Genomic DNA, 27,209 nt, shown 5'->3' with positions numbered 1-27,209 from the left:
CACACACACACACACACACACACATACACTCATACACACACGTAAACCAACAATGTGTCATTACAAGCTAATGCCATAATATGTTTGCCATGCCCTCCCACAATGCGCTGCTCTGTAGGCCAACCCCATTTACTGATCTGCATATAAACAAACAAAAAACAAGATCTTTGTGTGTGTGTGTGTGTGTGTGTGTGTGTTTGTGTGTGTTTTTGTATGCTGTTTTTTGTGTATTCTTATGTAAGCATACAGCCTCCTCTTGCCTCAAGCGTGATGATAAAAACTGTCATCCTCCCACCTCTCTCTCTCTCTCTCTCTCCCGCTCTCTTTCTCTATCCATTCAAATCAAATGTGCTCCATTGGCATAACAAAGATATTTCTAGGCAAACATAACCTTTCCGACACACACAAATAGCTAATTAAATATGAATTTCAAATACATCAACAACAATGTACGCTTGAGGTTTGTTGCTGGAACAGTGTGACACAATGTCAGATGTTAAGCTCCCCACACAGTTGAAGGATTGCAGAGTAGAGGCAAGTCAGTGAATGATCCTTCAGTCAGTCAATAGACACTGCGAGAGAAAAAGCTACCTGTGAGTGAATGAAGGCCTATGGAAGTTGTTTGAACTACTTTGTTTGAAAAAAGACAACAGCCTAATCATACACTTGACTCATGAAAAAAGGACAAAAATGTACAAAATAGCTTTATTGTTTCCTGAAATAAGCAGTGTGTCACACTATTCATAATACTTTTGCTTTAATCAAAAATAATATTGATGTCCTATATTGTAATGCATTCAGCTGTGACTGTAACGGAAAGGCAAATACTCCCACTCAGTGAAAGTCACCCTTTCTCAACTATAGGTGTGTCCATTAGGCTCCTTCTTCAGAGCACTTATTTGGTCCAGCAACTTGTCACTTTTTCCAAATTGACCAATTACCGACGAGGAGGTGCAGTTTAAACTGGTCAGTGGTATTTTTTACGACAGCAGACACAGTGGAAAAATACATAAATACAACAAATAGACACTGTGGGGAGATTGGCTGGGAACTGTACTGTATCACAAAGCAAGATTTAAGTTTTCTTTTTTCTTTAGATCTAAATCTAAAGCGTGATAAAAATCTTATCACGCTTTAGATTTGAAGTGGCCGTAAGACGCTGAGATAAAACGCTGTCTGAAATAACTGTGTAATACGAAATCCCCTCAGCTTTACCAAGTTTTTTCTTCAGTTTTAGCTCTATGTTTAGCCGTTTGACTATAATTTGGTTCTCCCTGTTCTCATGGTGTTCCAGATCACCAGCAGATTCACGACAATTTCATACAAAGGACATAGCTCACCCCCGTGAAAAAGCATCACATGAAAATAATTAACAGTCCTTTATGCACTTTCTGCCCAATTAAATTAAGTCTTGTGTCTGTCTGTATGTGTGTCTGTTTCCGTCCCCCTCCCTCCCTCCCTCCCGTTTTTCCTCTCTGGGATTTTGTGGCCCTGGGGCACGTTCCTATGTCCCAGTATGTTGTCTGTAACTGTTTTTGAATGTTATGTTTATATTTTTTTTCTGATTGTAAAAATAAAAATTTGATCACAAAAAAAAAATCTGTTGTAAATTGAATGCTAATATTGTATTGTCTATGCTGTTTGTATAGACAGCTATATATTAACTTTATAAGGTAATAATATGTCAATCAAATCGAGCGTCTAGCATCGAGGCTCCTTACCGCAGTGGCTGGGGTTTGAATCTTGCCTAAGGCTCTTTGCTGAAGGTCTTACCCTCTCTTTCCCCTTTTCCTCTCTGTCACTATGTAGACAAAGCATAAAATGCCTTAAAGCAGTTAATGATGTATTTGTATTTCATGGCATTTCAAAAGTTTGCTTCAAATGTTCTCAACTGTTGAATGGAAAAAAGTTTCTTCTCTTATTCTTATCTCTTTTTCTGTCTCCATTAGTATTACGCAATTATTATTAAGCAAGCTCACGAGAAGAGAGTAGTCTGGCTTTGCCTACTGTATTTCACTCCGTAACTGTCACTGTAGGTCTTTCATAAATTCTAATAGAAAGCTGTCTGACCCAATTTAGACTGTTTGAATAAAATATTCATTGCCCCTTCCCATTTCATGATTAATATATTTTTTTACCCTAGACAGCCCATTATGAAAATAAATCATTAGAGAGTATCTTATTTCTTACTAGTATTTTTTTTCCTGAGCTCTCTCATTCCAAGATATCATTTTACATCAGCTTCCTACAGTTTATTTTCATATTTCATGAATTTACTTTTTCTTAACTTCAGTGTTTTTGCTTAACAACAATACAGTACATTCTGATTGTACAGTACATATGCATACTGATTAAGGCTATTATCCCTTATGGTTGTGCTTAAATTGTTCATAATTATTCACTCATTTTGTTCCCACATGCATTTCATACAACAAAAATTTGTTTGAACAAACACATTTTCAAAATATATGGTAAGAGCAAAAAAACAAAAACATAAAACAGTGTTTGAAGTCATTTACAGGTCAACAAACTGATAAGGACCATATTCATTACTACAAGTTCCATTTTTTAAACTAAACAGAATGATAAATTTTGATAAATTGCCCAATCAAAGCAAATTGAAGTTACTGCAACTTAAATTGAATGGCATATTGAAATGAATGTGAACCTATCATTGCTCTGGAATTGGGTGAAAAGTAATGCACACATAATCCGTATGATGTCAAAACTCAGACTTTATAATAAAAATGATATAGTGATAATAGATAATAACACAAACCCCCAAACGTAGGTTATCCTCTCCAAATAGTCTGTTCAGAATTTCTCATGATACGATCCAAGTTCAAATACCTTGAGATTTTGTGAGGGTGTGTGGGTACAAGTGGAAGCCTCTGTCTTGTGCATGTGTGCATGAGCCTTCACATTGTGAAGCAGAGTATATCTGACAGATTTGGTCTCAGTAGGAACTTGGACGAGATTGTTTAAATCAAAATACTATATGTGCGTGTACGTGTTTGTATTTCTGTGCATCGGTATATTAAAAACCCTAAATCTACATAGTGCTTTCCCTTGTGTAAATGTTGAGGAGAATTGATTGTAACGTCAGGATAGAATAATGGGATTTATTTTGTCCAAAACATATCTCACCCTCTTCTTTATACTTCTTGCAGGGGAATGTACCCATGAGCTTTTGCAGTTTGGATGACAGGGTGAAATATTTGGTGTCATTTTATCAACAGCAAACACTACTATGCCGGCCTCTTAGAGGATAAAAACGGCAGCCAAGAAAAATCAGCACTTGTATGTAATAAAAGCTCATATTGTGTTTCACATTTAGAGACGCTGCAGCCTGTGGTAGACGTGAGGAAGAAAAAGAAAGCTTTGGCTTGTGCAGTGTAGTGTTATGGAAGACATTGTTGTACTGCGCAACTAACACCTCTTAAGGCATTTTCACACCTATTTGGTTTGCAGCAGTCATTTTAACCCTGGAGAGGTTTGTTTGGCTGTATGAGAGCTCTATTATCACAGAAGAAGACCTTGCTGAGAGGCTGGTGTGTCAGTACATTTCCCAAAAAAACTGAAGCTTTATTGGATTGAGAGTGTGATCCACTGCAGTGGCAGGACACACTTAGTGTTATGGGTTAAATAAGCTGTGAACTTTTAATTAGGGACTCAGTGTTTCCCACACAATCAACACCACACAATGTTTGCACCACACAGTCAACACCAGCCGCCTCATATTGCGTTTCCTTATTATTTTTTATTTATTAACAATATTTAAAACTTGCATTCGTTCAGCTGCATTTGCTTTCCCTGCTCTCCTTCATCTCTCTTTCACTTTACACACACGCACATACACAGCCCTTCCCCTCCATGCACACAGTATCTGTCTCCATGAAAACAGTGTTGCCAATTTAGCAACTTTGTTGCTAGATATAGCAACTTTTCAGACCCCCTTAGGAATTTTTTTTCACAAACGCAAATAGCGACAAATCTGTCAATTTTCTGTAGAAAAGACGACTTTCTGTAAAACAGTCACCAGTATTGTCCAGCGAGCATGCAAGATATTTCTCGCTAAAACAGTCACCTCTGAATCTGATGTGTGAGGAGCAGCCCCTTGCCTCCTCTTTCTCCTCATGTGTGCCAGCACTGGACACAGTGCACAGGCAGGTAGAAAGGGGAGGAGGGACAGGGTGCGGGGGCCAGTGTAGGTTCAAGAGACAGCGAGACATAATGATGCCACAAATATGCAAATGAGTGTATGATGTCATTCCCCCCCACCACGACAAATTGCTTTCTAATCTGTGGGAAACAAGGGTGACTCACTCCCTGATTTTGTCATAGCCTGTAAATCCCAGCATAAGACTCACTTGTGCATCTTTGTGTACTTGGCTGTGAGGCTTGATTTTCTTTTTCTTTTTTTGTGTTCTGGCAAATTCGATCACTGAAGTGTTTTTTTTGCTGTCTGTGTTTTCATCTGCAAATGGCCAGTGGACATGTTCCGATGACAGTACAGACAATTGCTTTAACAAAACACACTGAGTCTGTGTGTGTGTGTGTGTGTGTGTGTGTGTGTGTGTGTGTGTGTGTGTATTGTGTATTGTGTGTGTCACAGCTCAGACAGACTGTTTTCAAAAGTAAGCAGGAACTCTTTTACCACTTCTTACTCCTTTTCTTTTAGCTTGAGAAACCTTTTCAATTCAATGTGCTTGCTTCACTTTCTATCCAAAAGCACCTTGGGGCTCAGTAGTTGCTGACTTCTTTGTGTGTTGCAGAAAGCACAAAGTGTATGAAAAGGTGTCTTAAAGCCAGGTAGCGGTTAAGTTTAGCCAAAAAAAGTTGAATGTCTTGGGACTCTGTGATTGGCCCTTGCAATTTGTGTACGATTGTGATTTGTTAAGCAGGAAGGTGAATACCTCCAACAGCTGATTCAATTTAGGTGGAGCATTGGTTAAGAGTTAGGTATTTGAGCCTACATTTCAATCTGGAGAGACTAGTTGCAGATATGTGACAATTATATACAGCATCATAAAATGTACATTTATTTGGATAACAGCTGAATTGATTTCCGAGTGCATTGATTGAAAGTTAGGTCTTCCTGAAACAATTTACGCTGAGCTACATTAGTTAAGATTAGAAAAAAAGATTGTGGTTTGAGTCAAAACACTGGCCCCCATAAGCAGTACTCCTGGGACACAAACAACCATTTCCTGCTTGAAAGTCTTGTGTTTTGAGATGGAACCTATCCAGCCTGTCCTTCCTATGCAGATCTTTTGGGTTCTAATACAATGGTTGTGGGGCTTACAATAATAAATACACAGTGCATTACTTTTTCGCAGATATATGAATAGTTCATGAGAACAGCCTGGTTTTTAAAGCAAATGCCATAACCCAAACCGTCTTTATATCAAAATCCTGAGGGATGAATTGTAATATAAAATATCTGTACCAGATGTCATGATTTCATAGTACAAATAGTTGTGAAGACAATTCACAATAAAACAAAATGTCAACCAGATGGTGGTGGTCGATGAAAGGTCAAGGGATCACCAAAGTCAGTAGGATCTGTCCTGTCCAGTAATTCATCACAATTCATCCAAAATTTGTCTAGACATTCCACTCTGGACAAAACTTGTGGAACAACAGACTGAAATTGTTATTCCTTAAGCCATCCTGCTAGCGTGGAGCATATAACCCTGCACTCTATGACATAGACTCTCTGCTATTCGTGTGGAAGTATAGCTTGCATTAACATGCAGTTGAAATAGCTTAATGCTCTAAGTTTTTATCATGGCCAACGATGTATGGACTGCTTCACCTTCTGTACAATGGCTCTTGTATTTGATTTGTACCATCAATGCTTTATCCGTCTTAAAGCAATAAGCTAAGAAACCATTTTACATCAGATACCTTTCAGCATCACGAATATGCACTCATATTCATAGTGAGGGATGCTGATAATAATGTTATGGCATAGAAACTATCTTGTGAACAAAATATCATCTGATAGCCAGCAACGGATGCACTCCAACATGTTTTGAAATATGGTACTGTGATGTAATGGTGCGGATAAAGCGTTGTATACCAGATATTACACAGCACGTCATAAATCAGGCACTTAAAGTACTGCTGTTAGGCTCTCACGGCCAAGATCTCCTATTACAAGTCTTCATCTCACTCCCTTTTTTCTTTTCTTTTACTGCTTCTCTTTCTTGCCCAGTCATACTCACAAGTGTGTTTATAACTGGATCTAAAATCAATACTGATGGTATATGTGTGTGTCTGGTGTATACTTCTGTGCACAAGCATTAAACATGCATTTGTGTGTATGGTTTTAGGCGTGTGTGTGTGTGTGTGTGTGTGTGTGTGTGTGTGTGTGTGTGTGTGTGTGTGTGTGTGTGTCCATGCATGTGTGTGTTTTCTCATTCCACTGCTATCAGACTGACCTTCGCGGTGATCATCTCATATTCCTGGCAGCTCATGTACTCCTATACATCAACCAGCTGGCTGTTTCTGTTATTGATTGGTTTGATTTTATCCATTAAGTCCAATTCAGTCGTAAAGAGGAGAGTGGTGAACGGGAGGAGGCAGGTCAACGGATTCCTTAACCTTAATACAATAAAAAAGTGTGCAAAATGACTTCCAGGTCAATATGAGCAGGTGGATGCGTTGGAATTGACTATTCACTAAACCCCTCCCATGGACAGCAATTGTTGAAGGTACACGCACTGCAAGTCTGTCATGCTTTGGACTTTTCTTGTGTGGATGGAGATGTGGTAATATTGCTACTCTGCAATTAGAGTTTGGAGGGAGGTGTTTCTAGCTTTGAAACGTATAGACTAAAACACAAGAGCAAAGGGGTAAGGAATGGATTAAAAGGCTTCTTTATTAGATACAACTGTAAGCATGCCCAGCTATCTAGCATACTAGCAGCAGTAGAAACAAGCGTTACTTCCAAATCCTTAGCTAAGCATAGTCCTCATAACAAAAGCTTTAGATTTGTTATGTTTAACCCTCAATTTGTCCTTGGGTCAAATTGACCCGTTTTATCAGTGTTATTTTTAATTACCCAAAATAACATAACACAACGCTCTATGGCAAGTACAAATCTCTACTTCATTAATTTTAGGGTGTCTTAATTTTTAGATTCAATTTGATAGCATTTGATCAAAAAAATTGAAGTGGTTTTGAAATAGTATTGAGTAAAGGATATTCCAGTCTGTGATTATCCATCAACAGACATTCCTTTAATTTAATTCTAAATAATTCCTAATTTCTGCTTTTCTAACGCCAACATTAGGTATAATTTCCTATAAATTAGGTTTATTGACCATAAATTCCAAAAACAACTGTAAAACTAAAGGTAATAAGTTAGTGTTAAGTAGTGTTGAGAACATTAAAAAAGTGACAAACATTGTAAAAAAGCGTCAAGTGTTGAAAAAAGGGACAAAAACGGAAGAAAAAGTTAATAACATTGATAAAATGCATCAGCAAAAGTGTTGATTTTAAATTATGACGGAAAGGCAACACAAGGGTTAAAGCCGGAAAACAGGTTTGCATTATAATAAAATAACAGTCCAGTCTTACAGGTGAGGATGCTGACTTATTTTGCAAGACATCTCCCTTCCTTTTTTTCACTCTCACAACTGAGACTTGTAATGGGAACCAGTGCCTTGTGGCCCAGCCTGGTTTTCTGAATGTAAAGGGTTTCCCAAATCAATAAAAATTTGCTCAGATATTTCTGCATGGAACACGCAGCTCATGCTATCATGTAAGTAGTCATTAAATACATATATAAATTCCACTTTTTACCGTTCTCACAGGTACACAGGTACACAAGGTATTAACACAGGTTAATAACAGGTCAGCTTGAAACATGCTGGAGTCCGTATATTTTCTACCAATCAATGGAGCTAACTTTAGCTCTGTTAGCTCACCAGCTACAGCTGATAATGTTTTCCAGCAGTTTTCTTTTTTAATTAGAAAAATTAGAAAACCTGAAAAATTAGAAACCTGCTTTTGTCACTGTGACATTAGAATTGTAAATCTGACAGTTATCATTTTCAATGTTTTAAAGGCAATCTCTCATTTCAAATATTTTTTTCAGACCTCCTGCATGTGTGTGTGTGTGTGTGTGTGTGTGTTGTGTGTGTGTGTGTGTGTGTGTGTGTGTGTGTGCGCATGCCTGTGCCTGGGCCTGTCTGTGTGTTAGTGTGTGGGTTTGTGCTTGGCCTTGCTCACTGCAGCATTCTCAAAGTGCGCTAATTAAATAAAGAGTAATTGTGATGTATTTAGGCAGCTGCTGACCCCTGTTGTTCAAGTGGGTAAAGCCATTAGCTTAAGCGTAAGGTTTACTCCAGTGGACAAACTGAAAAACAAAGCCAACGACTGGAAGCAAGAGAACAGGAAGCCAGCGGCTGGGTTAGTTAAGTGGCTTGGGCTTTGGTGATTTTTGGTTATGCTTTAGATGCTGGTACAAACAACCAAGGTACAAGCTTGAAGGCACAGAAAAACACGTAAACTATTAATTCACTCGAGAAAATGAATAACCAGCAGCTAAAAGGTTTTCCAGCAGCAACAGCAATGCCTACATGCTTTGAATCAGGTGACTAAATGTACTTTCATTTTGCATGAGCTTTGCCTTCATTACCTCAAATCTGCTCTTAATGAGTGCTGTATTTGAAGTGCATCTCCTGTCCATTCTGATATGCATGTAAAAAGTTCAATCAGCATTCTTTTAGTTTCCCAAATGCGTTAGAAAAAAAAAAAGTTAACTCTTGATTGTGGAAACATAAGTTGAGGAAACAGTCAAACAGCAACGACCATTTAGAAGCTGTTTTGGTTCTGTTATGAAAATAAGACAAATTATTATCATATTATTTTCTGAGAACTCATAAATAACTACAGATAACTAATGTTAGGGAAATCTGTTTGTATTTTGTTACACATTTCTGGATTTTAGTTTTTATATTTATCGATCAATATGTCTGAATATTGGATTTTTAAACAACCAAATATTTGTATCAATATCAGCTTTAAGAATCCTCAGTCGGGCTCTACATCAGAGTCGATACACTATCTTGATGATTGCATGCTATGTTCCATAATAGGCGATTGAAAAGAGCAAATGCACTATATCAAATTAACTAACTGAGATATGCATTGGATTTATCTCATATTACAACAATATAGTTTCTGAACTTTTACCACTATCCTAATATATGTACAGTAATCTAAAACATTGCTTAATGATGTAAGTTTCTATGCCACTTAAATCTTTTAGGTCTGGGTTGATGTTGGAGCGGTTTGAAGAGTATGTTCCAGTAAACAATGTGGCTCTTCCCTTCAAGAGCCCAGTGCTCTGAGACTGTTGGAGAACCCTTCAACATATGAAGTGTTTTCCTAACTCTGACATGACTAATCTATTTTAACATCACAAGTACCATAGTAAACTACCTGACACTCCTCAACAAAGAGCCCTGCAAACCGCGGGATGACACTTTAGGTTGATGTGGTTTCCTACTTTTAAAGCCACATTCACATCATGTGGTGAAGATGGCAGCTAGCGCCCTTGACTCAGTATAGTTCACCTGTCAGTCAGAAAAAGGTACAGTTCAGATCTTAGTTGTAAATAGTACCAGGAAATACTGCCTCTAAATTGTCAACTAGTCGCCACCTTTATTTCCTATTCAGTAACTTTAAAGTTAAATAGAAAGAAATTATTTTACACTTTGTTACAATATATATTCTGTCCTTGTTCCCACTTTTTGCTAGCTATTGAAGACTTATCTGCTATATGACCCAAGAATGTGTTGACTTTATTGATGTGTTAAAGGTGCCTTGCCTGTTTAACTGATTTTGTGTAAAGCACTTTGAATTGCCCTGTTGCTGAAATGTGCTATACAAATAAAGCTGCCTTGCCTTGCCTTGCCTTGCCACACAAACCTTTTAGCCATTGTTACAATGATGTCTAGTAGCATTTAAGGTGATTTTTACTTGACACAGCAATTGGGTTTAAGAGGTTCCATTATTTTTTTTCCCAACAACAATGGATTAAGCCCATCTTAAACCTTGAACCAAATCTACACAGCTGTTTACCTTAGCTCTCAGATGTAAATACATGGGGATTCGAACATAAGAAGACAAAATAAACCTACTGGATTTCTTATTTTTCTGAGCATTGCCATATAGAGTTTGTTATAAGACGTATGGCCTAGATGTAGCATTGGCTAATTGCATGTGAATTAAGTGTGAAAAAGCTGATCAAGAGACCGAAATGTTCAATCATAGCTTCTTGGCTGCTTCAAAAGAGTTTGAATGTGTGAATACATCCAAGATGTCGCTTTTTACTGCCAAGTCGTTTCGCTGGTTATCCCCATGAGATTTGAATGCAGCCTAAGATCAGTTTCAGTATATGGAGCGTGTGGAGAATCCATTTCAGCTGTCCGGGAAGCCAGTTGTTCATCAGTGCGCAAGCCAGGGGTGAAACTGGCTTTATCGGAGCCCTTTAGGGAACTGGTTCTGTCAGTGTGGAAGGCTTTCAAAGAAGTGGATAAAGCAGCCTGCACACATGTGTGAAACAGAATCGTATTTTACACACCGCTACAAACAGAGCTTAATTTGTCCTCCTTACCCATAATCCCTTTGGTTAATTCCCCATTCGATTTGATCCCAGTGGTCCTACATGTCACCTCAAGGTACACCGAGTCTGTGACTTGTGTGTGTTTATGGAAAGGCAATGTGTGAAATTGAGCTCAATTCCACCGTGACCTTTTTTTTCTTCATGTATAAGACAAGTGACATTTTCCCATACAGTGAATGTGGTTTGCGTGTCACGTATATGAGCGTGGCAGCCCGACGCCGGCATCATCTATCCTACCTTGTCTTTTCTCGCTAAATGAAATTCCGTCTCTCCCTTTTTACTTTCACAGCTCAGCACTCATTTTAATTAGCTTGCTCTCTGATCTCTCTTTTTTCCCTCTTCCTCTCTGATAAATCTCCCTCGTTTCCTTTTGCATGTCTCTGCCTCTCTCACTCATTCTCTCTCATTACCAGTCATTTCTCAGAGTAATTAATAAGCTGATATCTACTTTCGTGTCAAAAGGGTCATGAGCTTTCTCTCTCTCTCTCTCGCGTTCTCTCTGTGTGTAGCACATGAGTCATCCAGCGCTCTATTTAGCTGCCGCGCTGTCTTCCTGCTCTTCTTTCTCTGCACCTAAATAGTGGGGGAAAGAAAAGCAGCAATTGTATGACCTCCAAGGTGGCAGCAGATTTCAGCTCAGTTATTACACAGAAATGACCAAGCTATATAGAGAGTGGGCCACACAGCTAGACTAGAGAAAGGCTAATGGCTTCTTAGTCAGACCTGGGTAATGATTTGATATAATATGAATATGCAGCATGTACAGTATATCAACCTGCAGTAGAGTTTTATTTAATTGACTTGATTCAGACAGCAACAAGAAAAAAGGTAATTTACCGAAACGGATACTGAATACTTCAAACACTTCTCTGTAATTGTCCTTCTATATTCATCATGGTAATTTCTCTTGTTGCTGGTGTGTAGTTTCAGTGCCAACATTAAAGGACCCTAAGGATGGTGATATTCTATATTTTTTCTTTTTGTAAACAAAAGACCAAAATAACAATACAATTATTACAATACATAATAACAGTAATGACTGTGCATCAAAAGCCTGACATAGCTTATTCCGCTGTGCCATAGATATTAATTGTGGTCCCAAATCTATTAAAAACGCATCAATGATCGACACCATTGCAGTTTGTGACATATTCCTTCTTTACAATTAACATGACCTCTGTAGTTCATTTTGATTCCACATAGATTGCCCTGCAACCATTAATACTCATGTGCACACCAAATGTGTAATAATTGGTGGCTTTAAGACCCCATACACACGGTGCAAATCCTCCATCATAATACAGCAGCAATGCGCCAAGTTACAAACGCGCCTGGCTTTTAAAGGAAATGGGAGATGACACTCTGATTGGTATATTGCATATTACGTGCAAAACACACACTTGAATTAATGAAGACACTAAGTACAACCCTTTTGAACCATGCGTCTGGCGCACGGACCCTTTTTTCTATGTCAAACTAGCAAAAATGGATTTGGACACGCCCTAAACGCACCTGCGGCATGCACTTCACGACGTGCGCTTAGATAATTAAAATAGGGCCCCATATGTTAATACTAACTGTAAATATGTCAAACATAATGTAGCATGCACATATAAATATATTAAAAAAATATATACCTATGCTATATGATCGCCTAACAAATAATCTTATGTCTAATGAAATAGCTGTATTATAACTGTCTTTTGAAAATTATTATGATTATTTAACCCATAGCCAGTTTTAAAGTACTGGACTTTTGTAAAAAGTCTGGCAGTTCTCAAATGGAGGCTAAATTAAAAAAAAAAAAGCAGTTGGATTTTAACACCTTAACTTTGCTTCTCAGTGAGAGGGAATTACAGCTCGCTGAAATCTGTTCCGTTCTTAAAGCCATCCGTTAGGTTATGGCTATGTTGTTACACTACTGAATCATGTCATTGTGTTAAACATGAACACATTTATTTGAACAACCTGTTTAAAATGGATTTTTCATGACTTGCCAACTGACGGTTGTTCTTATTGTTGGCTTTTAATTGAAATCTCAAACATTGGCAGACAATTTGTTAAGATAAATAAAGCCATAAGTTACAACTTGTTTTTGTCTTTTTATTTTGGCTATTAGTAGTAGCTTACTGAAAATGTTGCAATGCACTGCTTATTTTAACTAGGGTTAGGTTTTGTGTGAGAAAGTTCCAATGAGTCAAAATCTCAACTGCTTTCATCCTCACCAAGCCTGTGTTGTGTCTGTGTATTAATGTGTGTGAGTGTGTGTATTTGCACTATGATCCCTTTAATCCTGATTCACCCATGTCCTTCAAACCCAAATCAAGGTTGTCATTAATGAGCATTTTCTCTCTCCCTGCCTCGCCCTGCTCTTTGTCACTCGCTCTAAACCTTTCCTTATTAACTACAAACACTGCTGCTTACTAATGATGGCTGAATGTGTGTGTGTGTGTGTGTGTGTGTGTGTGTGTGTGTGTGTGTGGTAACACTGCTGAGCAATAAATTACTCTAATAAACATCTCCTCTGGTTTGATTAGTGATGCCTAATAGTTGGTGGTGATTCAACTCTTTAAGGCCTTAGGGTTCATCTAGTCATGTCTGCTCATTAAGATGTTTAACTTCATCAGAATCTGATTCACTTCAGTTGCCAAGTTTAATTCATGTTCAGGAGCCACTGATGTGCACAAATACTTAAATTCTTGATTAGGATCGGAAAACTCCTGGTAAATTTCCAGGCACGCCTCTCACACTGCAGCACACTCTTCATCGCAAAAACAGATCATTGGCCAGCAATATTGAAATCACGAGAATTTGACACAATTACTTTTTGACTTCTGGAACTATGTTGCAATTATTGAAATTAAAAAACAGTGGAAAAGTTAAATAAATCAACAAAAAACACCTCTAACTGTGAAATTTGCCTTAAAACTTTAAAAATTTGTTTTCATTCAGAACACGAGAAAATAAGAGTTTACATGCAAAACAGAATGAGCTAAATAATAATAATACATTTTCCTCTATTGTTCTGTTTTTCTGATCATTGGGAGACAAAATCATAATCACGATTACATTTTGCTTAATTGCACAGTCCTACCCTGTACTGCACCGTCTAATAACTACATGCTTTAATATAAATTACTTTTTATAATATTATATTCCTGGAGTGAATACATTTTTGATCGTGATATTTCAGTTAACCAGCAGATAGTTAAGCAAAGAGCACACTTCATAACTTTTTGCAATACAATACAATATATCAATACATTTGGCTAGTTTTGCTAGCTAGCTGTTACTATGTGGGATGTAGCTTGACTGAGATAGTAATTGGGAAGTTATAGTAATCTATTTCCATTAATTCTTTATTGTAAAATATTTATTTTACAAATTAGTTGGCTCACAACCCAATTCAAAGTAACTTTTTCTTGTTAGTTAACTTGCTAGCTAGCTAACTTACCAAAAGGCACATTTCAAATTCAAAGTGTTTTTGACAAATCAATGGAATTGTTTGGCAAATTAATGGATTACATCCACTTATGGTATGGTAAAAGGTTAGTTTAATCTGCTTATGGCATCGTAAAAAAAAGGTATTATCATTTTATGCTCATTATTTCCTGTAATTTCTATAAATTTTGTTATCAATTCCCATGGATTTTCACCTTGAATGTTAACGGAGTGTTGCATCCCTAGTCTTAATGCATGCTAACACAATACCCAACTTGTAAAGTGCCAGTCTTTCTCCATACTGCACTTATCATCCTACCTTCAAACTTTGAATATAGCTCTCTGCATTCAGAGCTGCATACAGTTGTGTTGATATAGAAGGAAGGGCAGTGTGTCAGAAGTAGTCAATTAGTCGAGCCTGGTATGAGACAGTTATACCCAGTAGAGTAAACACTGTTTAAGAGTGTGTGCAGTGTGAAAAACACAGGTTTTTCTTTGCACTGCATCATAAAAACGTTGAAGAAACACTGGGAATATATTTAAAACCATGTCAATAAATGGGCTATAATCCCTAATAATTGAATTGGGTGAAGAAATGCCTTTGTCTTTGCATTCCTTGCATTTTATTTCCACTGTGGCTTATACAATATTTGCTCAATTCTTATTGAAAGAAAAAAAAGTCCAACATTAGTAACGCCTCCATTTCTCTCTTGTTTTTGTCTCTGTATGTCTCAGGTGTCGTGTCCAGGTGGGGTGGTAACCATGGAGAGGCTGTGGCTGTGTGTGATGCTGGCAGTCGCCATGGCAGTGCGGGCACAGATCTGCCCGAAGCGCTGCGTATGTCAGATCCTGTCACCCAACCTGGCGACCCTCTGCGCCAAGAAAGGTCTACTGTTTGTACCGCCGAACATTGATAGGCATACAGTGGAACTACGACTGGCTGACAACTTTGTCACAAGGTAACGGTCACAACAATAATAATACTATTTAGAGAACTGGTACTTTATACTGCTGATACTGCAGATACTGCTTCTGTGGTTACTGCCTTACTAGGACTTTAAGTACAAACCTTGTGACACTTGTATTGCATGAAACCCCAGCCTCATTCTTTTCAATCAGAACACTGCTTAGACCGTCTGGGTGCACTGGGTGACGTCTAGCTGACGAAAATCATCAATACTGTATCAAAAGCAACAACAAAAACAAATCACTCTTAGAGCTAAAATGTGCGGACTCCCTTAAAACCTCCGGGCATTTCAACCTGTCAGGTAAGATTAATTTGAAATCCTGCTGGGAAGTCAAGTCAAGTGCAGGCAGCACAAGTAGCAAATCTAAGTGTATCTTCTAACACAATGATTGCAAAACATTAAAATGATCTGTGTTTACAGTGAGTTCTCCTGTAGGTTGAGTCTTAGTTCTTTGGGGGGTATTTTAGGCCTTTATTTGATAGGACAACTGAAGACATGAAAGGGAACAGCGAGGGGGAATGACATGCAACAAAGGGCCAAAGGTCGGAGTCGAACCCGCGGTCGCTGCATTGAGCAGTGAACGCCTATGTACGGGCACACGATCTATTCAGGTGAGCTAACCAGGCCTCCTAGTCTTAGGTTTAACGCAAAGATTAGATTAATAAACAACGTTTTAGGTTTGTAGGTGACAAGATGATCCAATGCGAGCCAACGAGAACGTGCATCAGGTTTACAGCAATTAGTCACTTTAGAATATGGAATTTTAGAATACATAGAAGTTATCTATTAGTGATACTGTAAAATAAAAAATGTTCTGCTTCTTCTGACTATTTTGTAACCCCTCAAACTACTGCTACTAGTGAAAAGCAACTGCAACCTAAGCTTCTACATCTAAAATTACTGTGAGTGTAGCACACTATACTGTAAGTAATAGGGTACTGTTACTACTAGCACTAAAGGTACTGAATACCTATTGGTGTCATGTTTTTTAAAAATAAATTATAGTAGTAGTCTGTCGTGGCTCTAAACTACCACATGAAGAAAACTCTTAAAGCCGTAGATGGGTTAAATAAGATTGGTTACACTTTACTTGAAGGTATCTACATAAAAGTGACACGACACTGTCATGAACGTGTCATAAACATTATAAACACGTCATAAACCTTTATGACGTAACGCTTCTTTTGGTAAGTGTCATTCGGTTTGTCATAACAAGTTACGGTTAGGGTTAGGGTTCATGTGTCATGACTGTGTCATGTGTTCATGGCAGTGTCATGTAATTCTTACATAGATACCTTTGAGTAAGTTGTTACCATAAGATCTCTTTGTTTACACAATAGAACTGAGACACGTCTCTGCACAGAGGGAACTGATATCTTACTCAAAACCCTCCAGTCTTATACATCTTATCGCTCCATTACGTGTCATTAAGCAATGTACCAAAAACATGTCCTAATATGGTAAAATATTCCTATCACACCATATCGATTTCCATTACCACTCTTATTCCTAAAATGAAAAGTTATCATGGTATACAATGTTTCTTTAATATGATATTATTTCTTCGCTGACATTTAATCATTAACAATCAATGCATAATACTTGAAGAGCTAAGTATGCTAGTCCTTGAAAAGTTCAGTATGTGTGTGGGAGAATGAACATTTTTTCTCAATGCTGGAAACAGACCCACTGATCTATGATGTCATCAGGCAAGAAAGCCTGGAGCCTCTCCGGCAAAGAAGAATAAGTTGCTGAATTTTTAGACAGAGCGGCATCGCCCAGGGTCCTTTTATGAAAATACAAGCTCATTTTCTGCCGGCACTACAATAAAATAAAAGTCATTTAGGTGTGGGAAAAAGCAGATTCTTTAAGGCCCCCTGAGTAAGTCATAGTCGGTTCAAAGTCAATGGAGCAGCTCAAGGCTGACTCCTGATAACATTGCAGTTTAGAGCCTTGGTTCTCTGGTTTGCAGCCTTTAGAGAGAGTTGTTCACACACACACACACACACACACACACACACATTTATTGAATGAGCTGCACAGGATGAAAGGAATAGTATATGTGAGTTCTGGTAACTTCCAAAATTGAAAGAATGTTCCCATTAAAAAAACTCTATCAACACTATTGGAAATAAAGGGGAACTCTAATAGTAAGAGTGACAACTGGAACTGGTGGTGTTACTCAAAACTGTTGCTTGAGCAGATCTAGTGCTGGAGGGACATAGTGTGATATATTTATATAGTATCTTGTCTAATTGAACTGTGCTTATCTGTTTCCACAGTGTGAAGAGGAAAGATTTTGCAAATATGACACGGCTGGTGGACCTAACGTTATCCAGAAACACCATCTCCTACATCACACCTCATGCCTTTGCCGATTTGGAAAACCTTAGAGCTCTACACCTCAACAGGTATGGATTTGCATACCGCCGTAGACTGATATGTGGTTGTGATATCATTGAATAAATTGATTAATACATGATGTGAGGTGTTTTTTCCAAATTTAGATGGTTATTTCTGTTTCATCTCTCTCTCTCTCTATCTCTCTCTCTCTCTCTCTCTCTCTCTCTCTCTCAGTAACCGGCTGACGAGGATAGGAAATGACACATTTTGCGGGATGTCGAAGCTTCACCACCTGATTTTGAACAACAATCAGCTGATGCTGATCCACCAAGGAGCATTCAACGACCTGCTGGCACTGGAAGAATTGGACCTCAGTTACAATAACCTGGACACTATTCCCTGGGAGGCCATCCAGGTCAGGATCTCTTTAAACTGCAGCAGCCTTTCAAACATGTCTGGCTGGAGGCCTTCCATAAAAATGCAATCCCAAGCACAATTAAATGGCCAGCAAAACCTTTTTGGCCATTTATTTGAATTTAAAATAAGAGATCTTAAGGGCTGTTGGGAGCGGAGGCCATTATGTGGACTATCTATTAAGATTCACTTAAGATTAATTCTTAAGCATTTTAAGTGCTAACTGTTTCAATTATACCGGAGCTCTTTGTCAGCCACCAATGGTTATGTAATACAAATGGCAGTGCCTCTGTGGATCAGCTAACTAGCATGCTTTGCCACTTAAGTTAACTGAGTAGTTATAGTCAAGGTTGAAAGATATGTGCAGTTTTAGGTTTCTTGATCAGCCACATGGCTTTGTTGTTTTCAGTTCAGCTTTACGTTTACAACAATGACATGTTAACATTGGAATTCAGCTTTAACATTTCTATCACCACTGTACATCAAGGCATGAGAGAAATTGGGACCGTGGCAATAATCAGGGTTTTGCTTTATGGAAAGACTAAAGAAATAAAGAAAGAAGTATTAAAACTTTTCTTCATATCCCTACATTTTTGAACTCCTCCATTTACTCTTTTTCAAAATAATAAAAATGTTCTCTTTTTTGTTGTTATTCCTGCAGAAAATGATTAGCCTCCATACGTTGAGTTTAGACCACAATATGCTGGACTTCATTCCAGAGGGAACATTTTCTCTGCTACAGAAACTCAACCGGCTGGACGTCACCTCTAATAAACTCCTAAAGCTGCCGCCGGACCCACTTTTTCAACGAGCTCAGGTATTCTAAGTTGATTTATTCCCACCAAAATAAAAACACAACGTAACAAAAATGTATGTTGAAACACAACCAGGCACTTCATCTAACTTGCAATTTCTTCCGTGTAGATGAACTGAATTCAAACTAAATGGTTGATTCGCACATTGTGCAGTAGTTGCCCTTTTTACTTAACTGTTTAATCAACTGACATATCACATAATGCCTTTTCATGTGTTTTGGCGCCCCCTAATAACTCAAGAAAACTTTTTTTAAACTTTGTTTTTTTTAGTATTGACATTACCAGTTTATTTACATTGGTATAATTTACATAGATACTCCTAACTGTCGTGTTCAAAAGGTCATACTGCCCTCAAGGAAATAATTATGTACTTGCCCTTAATATTAACACAAATGTGATGTTGGGCCACTATATAAATGTATAGTGGCTCAATGGGACAACTTACATATCAAATCATTGTAAATCTGTTAAAAATCTTCTTAAAATGTATGGGTGTTTAAACTAAATTTCTAATCATCTTTCATGTTTCTTGGCCCTGGTGATTTATGCAATCACTCATCCAATTGGAGGAAGAAGTAGGCCATTGGATGGAGAAGGGAATATTTTTTTAATTGCAATCATTGTGTCACACTACTAGGTCCTGGCCACATCAGGGATCATGACCTCCACTTCTTTTGCATTATCATTCGGTGGAAACCCTCTCCACTGCAACTGTGAGTTACTGTGGCTGCGAAGGCTAAACAGAGAGGACGACCTGGAGACATGCGCTTCACCCCAACACCTCTCTGGCCGATACTTCTGGTCCATCCCTGAGGAAGAGTTTCTCTGCGAACCTCCACTCATCACCAGATACTCCCATGAGATGCGGGTGCTTGAAGGGCAGAGAGTTATACTCAGGTATCAATTTTTAACTGAGATACATAAAAGATAGTATAAATACACGCAGAAATGGAAAAGGTAAACAACGTTTCCTCATTATCCTAAAACCACTAACACGCACACACACAGTCACACACTGTCTGTTTTCATTCGTGTAGTTGTGCATTATGTTTACAAGCCATTCAAGAATACATGAAATGCCCGACTGTTCAATGAAGCAGAAGACAGGGACATCACGCTACAATTTTAAGAAGGATGAATCTAAATCAAGAAGAGGTCTGTGGGACGATGATTACTTCATTTGCATATATATTGGTTATACACTTCAAATCATGATAGATGTTATGTTTTTAGATATGGAATTATGGGGAGAAAAAAACGGTGAAGAAAATCAATGAGATACCATTATGATCTTTCCTTTATTGTGTCCTGTCTTCAGGTCCATGTATAAGGTATAATTCGAAATTATCAGTGGTCAATCCACCTAATATTTCTCATCTTTTGCAGTATGTTTCTTTTAACACATTCAACTGCAGTGGTACATGGTTTGTGTTGAAGATACCTTTTTTCTCTGGTTATGACATGGTGATAGTTTACCCAGCCTTTCGTTTACCATTTTAAAGCAATACCTCTGAAATACATGCCTTGGGGTTGCTTTTTGTCCCTTTTCAAAAGGGATCTGTGTCAAACTCCTTGATGAGGCATAAAAAGTATTATTTGGAGTGCTGTCCTAATTATATTTATATATTATTTTCCCTTTTATTTTCCACAATAACTCAATTTATTTCATAACAGACCCATGTTTGAGGAATGCATACAGTAAAATCCCTTACATGAGCTCTCATCAGATATTTTGGTCTTGCACCAATTTCAATTCAGTAATGAATCTACACAAGAGATAATAATACAAAATCTGTATGAAAAAAAGAACAAAATAGGCCGATTGGTAGTTTCTGACCTGTATTTTTTATTAGTCTGGCCAATCTGATGTACATTGCTGGGATAAATCATGACGGTTGTGATTGGTCTAAAGAAATAAGAGTGTTTTTTTCTCAATCCCAGAATAATGTAGATAAGCGAGAAGCCAGACCATACTCCCGTGCTGACACAGAGCCGTGGCGCTAGGTCTGGCAATACGAGACTAATGTTAATTGATAATTAAAATAATTATTAGTTGCAGCCCTAAACTAATTATTGAACCAAAACTACATGTAGCAGTATTCTTCCTTTCTTGTACCTACTTCTTTGTCCCAGTACATGCCAAATATGTATATATAACACTGTAATTCAAAAGCTGTAATGTAAAGCATATTCTAACTTAAAATAATGTGCTCTCACAGTAGATCATGTTACGCCGCTTTTCACCCCCACTCAAGTCCCAGGTGGAAGGTGGAGATAGTCCCGAAACCGCCATGAAGCAATGCTCTGCTTGTACTGTACAGTTGACCCCCATTATGTCTTGTTTCTAATACATTCAACTTTACTGTTTTTCTCTCCTTAAAGGTGTAAGGCAAGAGGTGACCCAGAGCCAGCAATCCACTGGATCTCTCCCGAGGGCAAACTGGTGTCTAACTCCTCCAGAACGTTGGTGTACAACAACGGGACCCTGGACATCCTCATTAGTACAGTGAAAGACACTGGCTCCTTCAGCTGCATCTCCTCCAACCCTGCCGGTGAAGCCCACCAAACAATAGACCTGGTTATTATAAAACTCCCCCACATCTCCAACAACACCAACAACATCCAGGAGCCCGACCCCGGATCGTCAGACATTTCCACGTCAACCCGAGGCGGAGCTAACGGGAGCAACGTGACGGGTGACGTTAAAGGTGGGGTGGATAAGAGGGTTGTAACGGCCGAGGCCACGTCATCGACAGCGCTGATCAAGTTCAACTTCCAGAGAAATATTCCAGGCATAAGGATGTTCCAGATACAGTACAATGGGAGCCAAGATGACTCGCTGGTTTACAGGTAAGAGGACGACGTTCATCACAGTAGAGTCAGACAGTACGCAATGAAAACTGAACCATGATATGGCTGATGGGGAGGTAGAGAATTACTCAAGTCTGAGCTGTGTGGATTGGATTACAGTAGATTAAATGCAATTTTAATGATCTTGTTTGGATCCTTTTGCTAGGACGCCTACGAGTTGGCCACCAGTACGCTACCGGGGCACGACAATGCTTTGATCCTGTAAATGAAAGACTACAATAAGAAATAAATAAGTACAGCCTAGATAAGATACCCAAAGGAAATGGCAAATACAAATGCATAAAACGGCTTTTACATGATTAAATGTGTGTATGATTCAGTGTGAGTTACATTTGCATAACTTCATGAACATAACAAATGTTTCCCTGTCAACAAAACAGAAATGGTGGTAATGTTAAAGATTATCTATTTTTTCATCGGAGAACACTATTGGTCATGGCATATATACATACACACAGAGATGATACATGAATGGACAGCAAAGGAACCAGATAAACTGCAACATGATAAAGTTCATGATCTTCAGGGAAACCCGGCAAAGTAATGCAGCTCGCTCTGTGCTGCTGACTCACCGGAGACAGCCTTGACAGGGAGAGCTTTGCGAGTCCCTCTTGACTTTTGCCGTTTGCTCACGGTTACACAGATTAGATCGAGCTCGCAGGGAATGATTGCTGTTTGAGCTAAATATTTACTCCAGTGAAATGGGGGAGAGGAAATGAACAAACACATACAGCTTTCGTAGGGGAAATCTGCCATTATTATCTGCCTTTCATATCACGGCTAATCCCTGCACATCAGTATGCAACATCATCCACAGCGGGGGGGTATTGAGATTGACCGTATGGGTCATGATAATGACAATACTCTTGGTTTTTATGAATTTCTTTTTTTTTCACCACAAGCTATGAGTTTGTAATGTTTGATCTTTTGCAGTCTTTATCGCTCTGTGACTTCACCTACTTTATATACTTTATATGATTGAAAAATACAGATCATTCGCAGAGGAATCTGATGGTATTATCTGCTGTGCATATTATTCCTAATCTCTGTACATAATTCATCAGCACTTAACTGCATTCAGAGAATGCATCATTGAGAGACGGCGCCGATAGGATTTAGAGCTGTCTGTCTTGCAAAGATAGCATCATCACTTTTCACATCAAGATAGCTGCTTTTCCTCTTTTTATCTCTTTCTTTATCTGCTCCTCTCTCTTTTATTCACAAGCATTTTTTTCAGATTGTCATCTGACAAAAGGCGGCGTTTATACTTTCAGCCCCAGACTTTAAAATACTTGTGTGATAGCATTACGTTAGTAGTGTATTACGGCTACAAAAACAAAAAGCTTCCTGTGGGGGCATGGAGGAAGAGTAATTTGACAGCCTTTTACCACCCACACTGATCCTTGCTCCGTCTGTCACATCACTCAAAGTCTTTCTTTCTTCCTGTCTTTTGATCCTCCCCTCTTCCTCTGGCTCTCCCTTCCTTTCTTCTTTTCAGCTCTGATGTCATTTCTGTTATTTTGCAGCTCTCTTGTCTTAAGAATAGCAGATTGATTTCCATTCCACACCTCTGCTGGCACAAAGCAGCAACCCATTGATTCAGTTTTTTCATTACCCAAACAGGAAAAAGGAAATAAAAAGCGTGACAACGTGAAAAGTCTAGTGAAAAACACAGGGGAACAACATCGGGCAGAGATGGCAAGAGTAAGAGGGGAAGTGGGGGACAGATGAGGGAAGACTGGTGCTATTGTCACTGACAGGGCACTTACTTTTCAGGTTCAATAACATCTTATTTATTTTTGCGGCACATTGACATTTCTGCACTTGTCTCCTCACCTGCTCCACATAATGCCCTTAAGTGAAGTTGTATGTTTCCTTCACACTGTGAGTTCAGCTCTCTGCATAAACAGATGGATAAGTGAGTGATAGTTTAAAGCTTTTACAAGCACATCCGCCCGGTAATGTTTAAGTCCTGGAACACATCCAAACTGTAATAGTTGTAACACTTGATTCTATGTTGATCACTGTAGGGAAACCACTCCTTCCACTGGGAAGTCAGGGTCGGCTGCAGAACAACACTCCTGGAGCTGACAGGGATTCAGTGTTTTGCTCAAGGACACTTGAGACAGGCAGATGTGTAATCCTGCTTTAAGTATTGTATTTATATTTTGAAGGCAGGGTACTGCCCAGTCGGTAAAAACAGCAACCCCCCTCATAACAGAAAAGTCCCAGCAATCCGATTTAAATAGTCAATAGTTAAATAATAATGACTATTTTGCTTGTGATTTTATTTATTAAGAGTGAAGCATGGCTGATGAATTGGTGTTTATATCAAAATAGCTATTTGAGAAGCGCAATTTTCAGATCTGCGATTGTTATTTATTATTACAAAATTAGCAGAGTGGCAAGTCTTTTTCCACATTAACAATCTAGGCGGTTGTATATCACTTGTGTATCCCAATATCACTTAAGACTGTGAGTCTGTGAAGTTAAAGTTAGCTCTGGCAGCTACAGTGCAGAAAACTGTAGCGTTAGCTAATTGCTATCTCAATTAGGGGTCAACAGTCAAGTATCAAACCACTGTAAGAAGTGACTAACGATAAGTAATAAGTAATCACAACAGCAAGTGTCTCATTTAACTTAGTTAATTACTAGATAAAGTATACCAGTGATGCCATATCTTAAATTATCATTTATTTTAAAAACTAGTCAAATTTGTTTTAAAGTTGACTTTTATCTGACTGACTGACTTGAACCCTGGGGGGACCTCCACAACATCAATTGCATATTTCTTATTTTCATTCTGTTCAATTCATTTAGAGTCAAAACAATTACGCTTGAGAAAACCCTATTGTTTAAAACTATGGCCATTAGTTCAATTTATGGGAAATAGTATCTTAAATTCTTTCCTCAAATTGTTCAGAACTAGTTCAAAGTCTTAAGACTAACTTCACTTTTTCCACATTATATTGTTAAAATTTTTGAAATTAGTTTCCTGCACAAAATTTACAGCTTGCCCTTTGTCAGCCGTCAAGAAAAAGTGAAATTGCAATTTCTGGGGACACCGTCTGTCAAGGCACTAATCAAGAGCGCTAGAACTGTGTATTCATTGTACCTTTACATTTTAGGGACCTATTATTATTACTATTATTATTATTATTATTATTATTATTATTATTATTATTATTATTATTATTATACAGTACATGGCTACCAATACTAACAATTTTTTTTGCTAATCATCCATCGACAGAGCGATCTTGAAACCTTGGGTGTCTATTGGTCTCTTTTCTTTTCCTTCTTGAAAGCAAAGTGTAAGGAATTATATTGAGCCATCCAGACTGATCTTATCTAAGCCTCAGCTGTTAACCCCTTACATGTATTTCAGGGTCAGGTCAGGGAAAGGCTTATTTGGCCTAAATAATGTGCCAATCTTTTACAGATGACGGCAGATGCAGTCTTTCCTTTGCACCTCCTTGGTTTTATTGAACAATTCCCAGCCATGTAGATGATAATAATAAAACTCACAGCCAGCATCGACAGCGACGACCATAAAGCTGCCACAAAGTAGATTGTGCTCTTAGTCAGACGTAAAGCCAATTATTGCATGTAATTAGTGGTTTGGATGAATGCAATGCAATTTGGGCATTAAGGAAGAATGAATTGACAAATAATAGGGTGAATAGATGTATTGTTTAGTCAATGAATAGACTAAACAATGACCATTGTGGGAAAAAAAAGGCTGTTAAAACATCAGTGCCTTGTACAGAGACATAAAGATAGAGTTGCTTTCTAATAAGATATTTTACATAATGTGTGTATACATTTTTTTATTTTAAATAATAAGCCATTGCTTGGTTTAGGTTATGCCTTTATTTGAACATTTTGGTCACAATTAAACATTTTCTTGTGACCCCTTCGTACAAATCTGTATGATTGTGATCCCTTATCTCCGGGTGCATGTAAGTGTTTTTTGCTTCTCACATAGGTTTACTGGGTAAACTATATAGGGTTGTATTACATAAGAAGAGAGCATATTTTGTATTTCCTGTTTTTTTAACCTGTTACATTCATCTTGCGACCCTGAGACGTTAACTCAGGACACTTTACACTGTAGGTCTAGACCACACTCTATAATTTACAGAGACCCAACCATTCCCCCCAAGAGCAATTGCACTTAGTGTTGTAAAAGTGAGGCAACAACAACCTTATTACTTCTTGTGGCCTGTGTCATCACAATGAGTACAAATAGCAATGCAGATTAAGACTAGACGATTTCCCAGGCAGATATTGACTTGGGACTATATTGGGTAGAAGCTCAGCCAAAGCACTGCTACATGGGTGCAGAGATCACGCAGTACCTTAAATCCCCCATCTTCAGTCAACATACCCCACGTGAATAGCTGGCTATTTTTCCTACAGTAGACAGTGAATGGCGATTAACATGGTGGATTTTGTGAGAGACGGAGAGGATGCCTTTTCAGACAGTCAAGATCCAGAAGCATACCTCTACGAATCAGAGTTTTCAGAAGGGGAGCTGCGTGGAAATAGAACAAGAAGAGGAGAAGGTTGCAATCACTCAAAAGCCCGAGGACATGAGGCATCCTGCAGTCTTTGACTTTTTTTTCAGTGTGATAAAGTCAACTGGGAAAACGCCGAATGGATCCAATAGGCACCTGTCCACAGAGTAAGTGATTACTGTAAACATGACACACGGTTATTTTTTGAGATAGATCAACCCATATTAGACCTGTACTCACAAAGAGTTGCTGCGTGATATCTCGACGCCATGTAGCAGTGCTTCAGCTGTAGTTACGATGTTGTGGTTTTTTGTTGGCTAACTTACTCAAAACATGCTAACTGGCAACTTAGGATTCTAATCACTACACTAACTAACTAGTGGCGATGCATGCACTGAGACAAAAAATGTGTTGGCAAACATAGTTACAGCTAGGGGAGACCGTGATGAGCCCTATTCCTTTAACCAACACATTCTCACCCTCAACTCGTCAACACTGACACTTGGTCAGGACCTCGTATCCCTTTGGCATAATTTTTCAACTTGCAGTGTAAAACCACTGAGAAAACGATCATGTGTGGGCTTAAACTATGTATGTTTAAGGGACACGTGGGACAAAAAAAACGAGCCACGAATCCCTGTGTCTAGACGATGACCATAAGGAGTAGGGATTATTGGCCATGTATCAGCGTTTTATTATCCAGTTTCACTTACGACTGAGTCTGAGTTAATGTCCCGCCCAAAATCCGACTATTTGTATTATGTTGAAAATTTCAAATTTATTAAATAATTGCTTAAAGCATTTAAACAAAGTTTTGTGTTGAACTTTAATACATTCCAAAACCTTAATTTTGACTTAGAGATTTTCATTTTCACTGTAAATGCATATTGGTTCAAAAAATCAATTATCGGTTTAATTAATTACTCCTTCCTATCCCTAATACGGAGCATCTTGTTTCATAAGGAGGGAGAATGTTGGCAGCAGAGCTAGGAGCTAAACCAGATTAGCTTTTAAAATGAATCAATAAAACACAGAAATTGTGTTTGCCATCCAAACTCTAAAGAAATGATAAATGTAAGACCTAGATAAAATGTAGTTCATCCAACCTGGGACGCAAATTCCAATTTTACATTACATTTCTTAAGAAAACACACGCACATGCACATGCACATGCACACACACACACACACACACA

General features: G+C 38.3%; 1 protein-coding gene across 5 annotated transcripts in view; it reads left to right on the top strand.

Annotated features, from left to right (window-relative positions):
• lrfn5a (leucine rich repeat and fibronectin type III domain containing 5a) overlaps positions 1-27,209 on the top strand; it is a 127,944-nt gene that overhangs the window by 79,358 nt on the left and 21,377 nt on the right. For all 5 annotated transcript variants that reach the window (XR_004326961.1, XR_004326960.1, XM_032500598.1 and 2 more), the window contains 6 exons: positions 14,819-15,042; positions 17,334-17,462; positions 17,629-17,809; positions 18,470-18,625; positions 19,261-19,520; positions 21,006-21,473. Coding sequence is in view for 3 of the 5 variants with exons in the window: in XM_032500598.1 (XP_032356489.1) it covers positions 14,846-15,042; positions 17,334-17,462; positions 17,629-17,809; positions 18,470-18,625; positions 19,261-19,520; positions 21,006-21,473 (1,391 nt within the window). In the remaining 2 variants the exon portion in view is untranslated. The remainder of the gene's footprint in view (positions 1-14,818; positions 15,043-17,333; positions 17,463-17,628; positions 17,810-18,469; positions 18,626-19,260; positions 19,521-21,005; positions 21,474-27,209) is intronic.

This window comes from Etheostoma spectabile, chromosome 20 (assembly GCF_008692095.1).
Source record: "Etheostoma spectabile isolate EspeVRDwgs_2016 chromosome 20, UIUC_Espe_1.0, whole genome shotgun sequence".
Taxonomy (NCBI): domain Eukaryota; kingdom Metazoa; phylum Chordata; class Actinopteri; order Perciformes; family Percidae; genus Etheostoma; species Etheostoma spectabile.
This window is presented reverse-complemented; position numbering and strand designations above follow the sequence as displayed.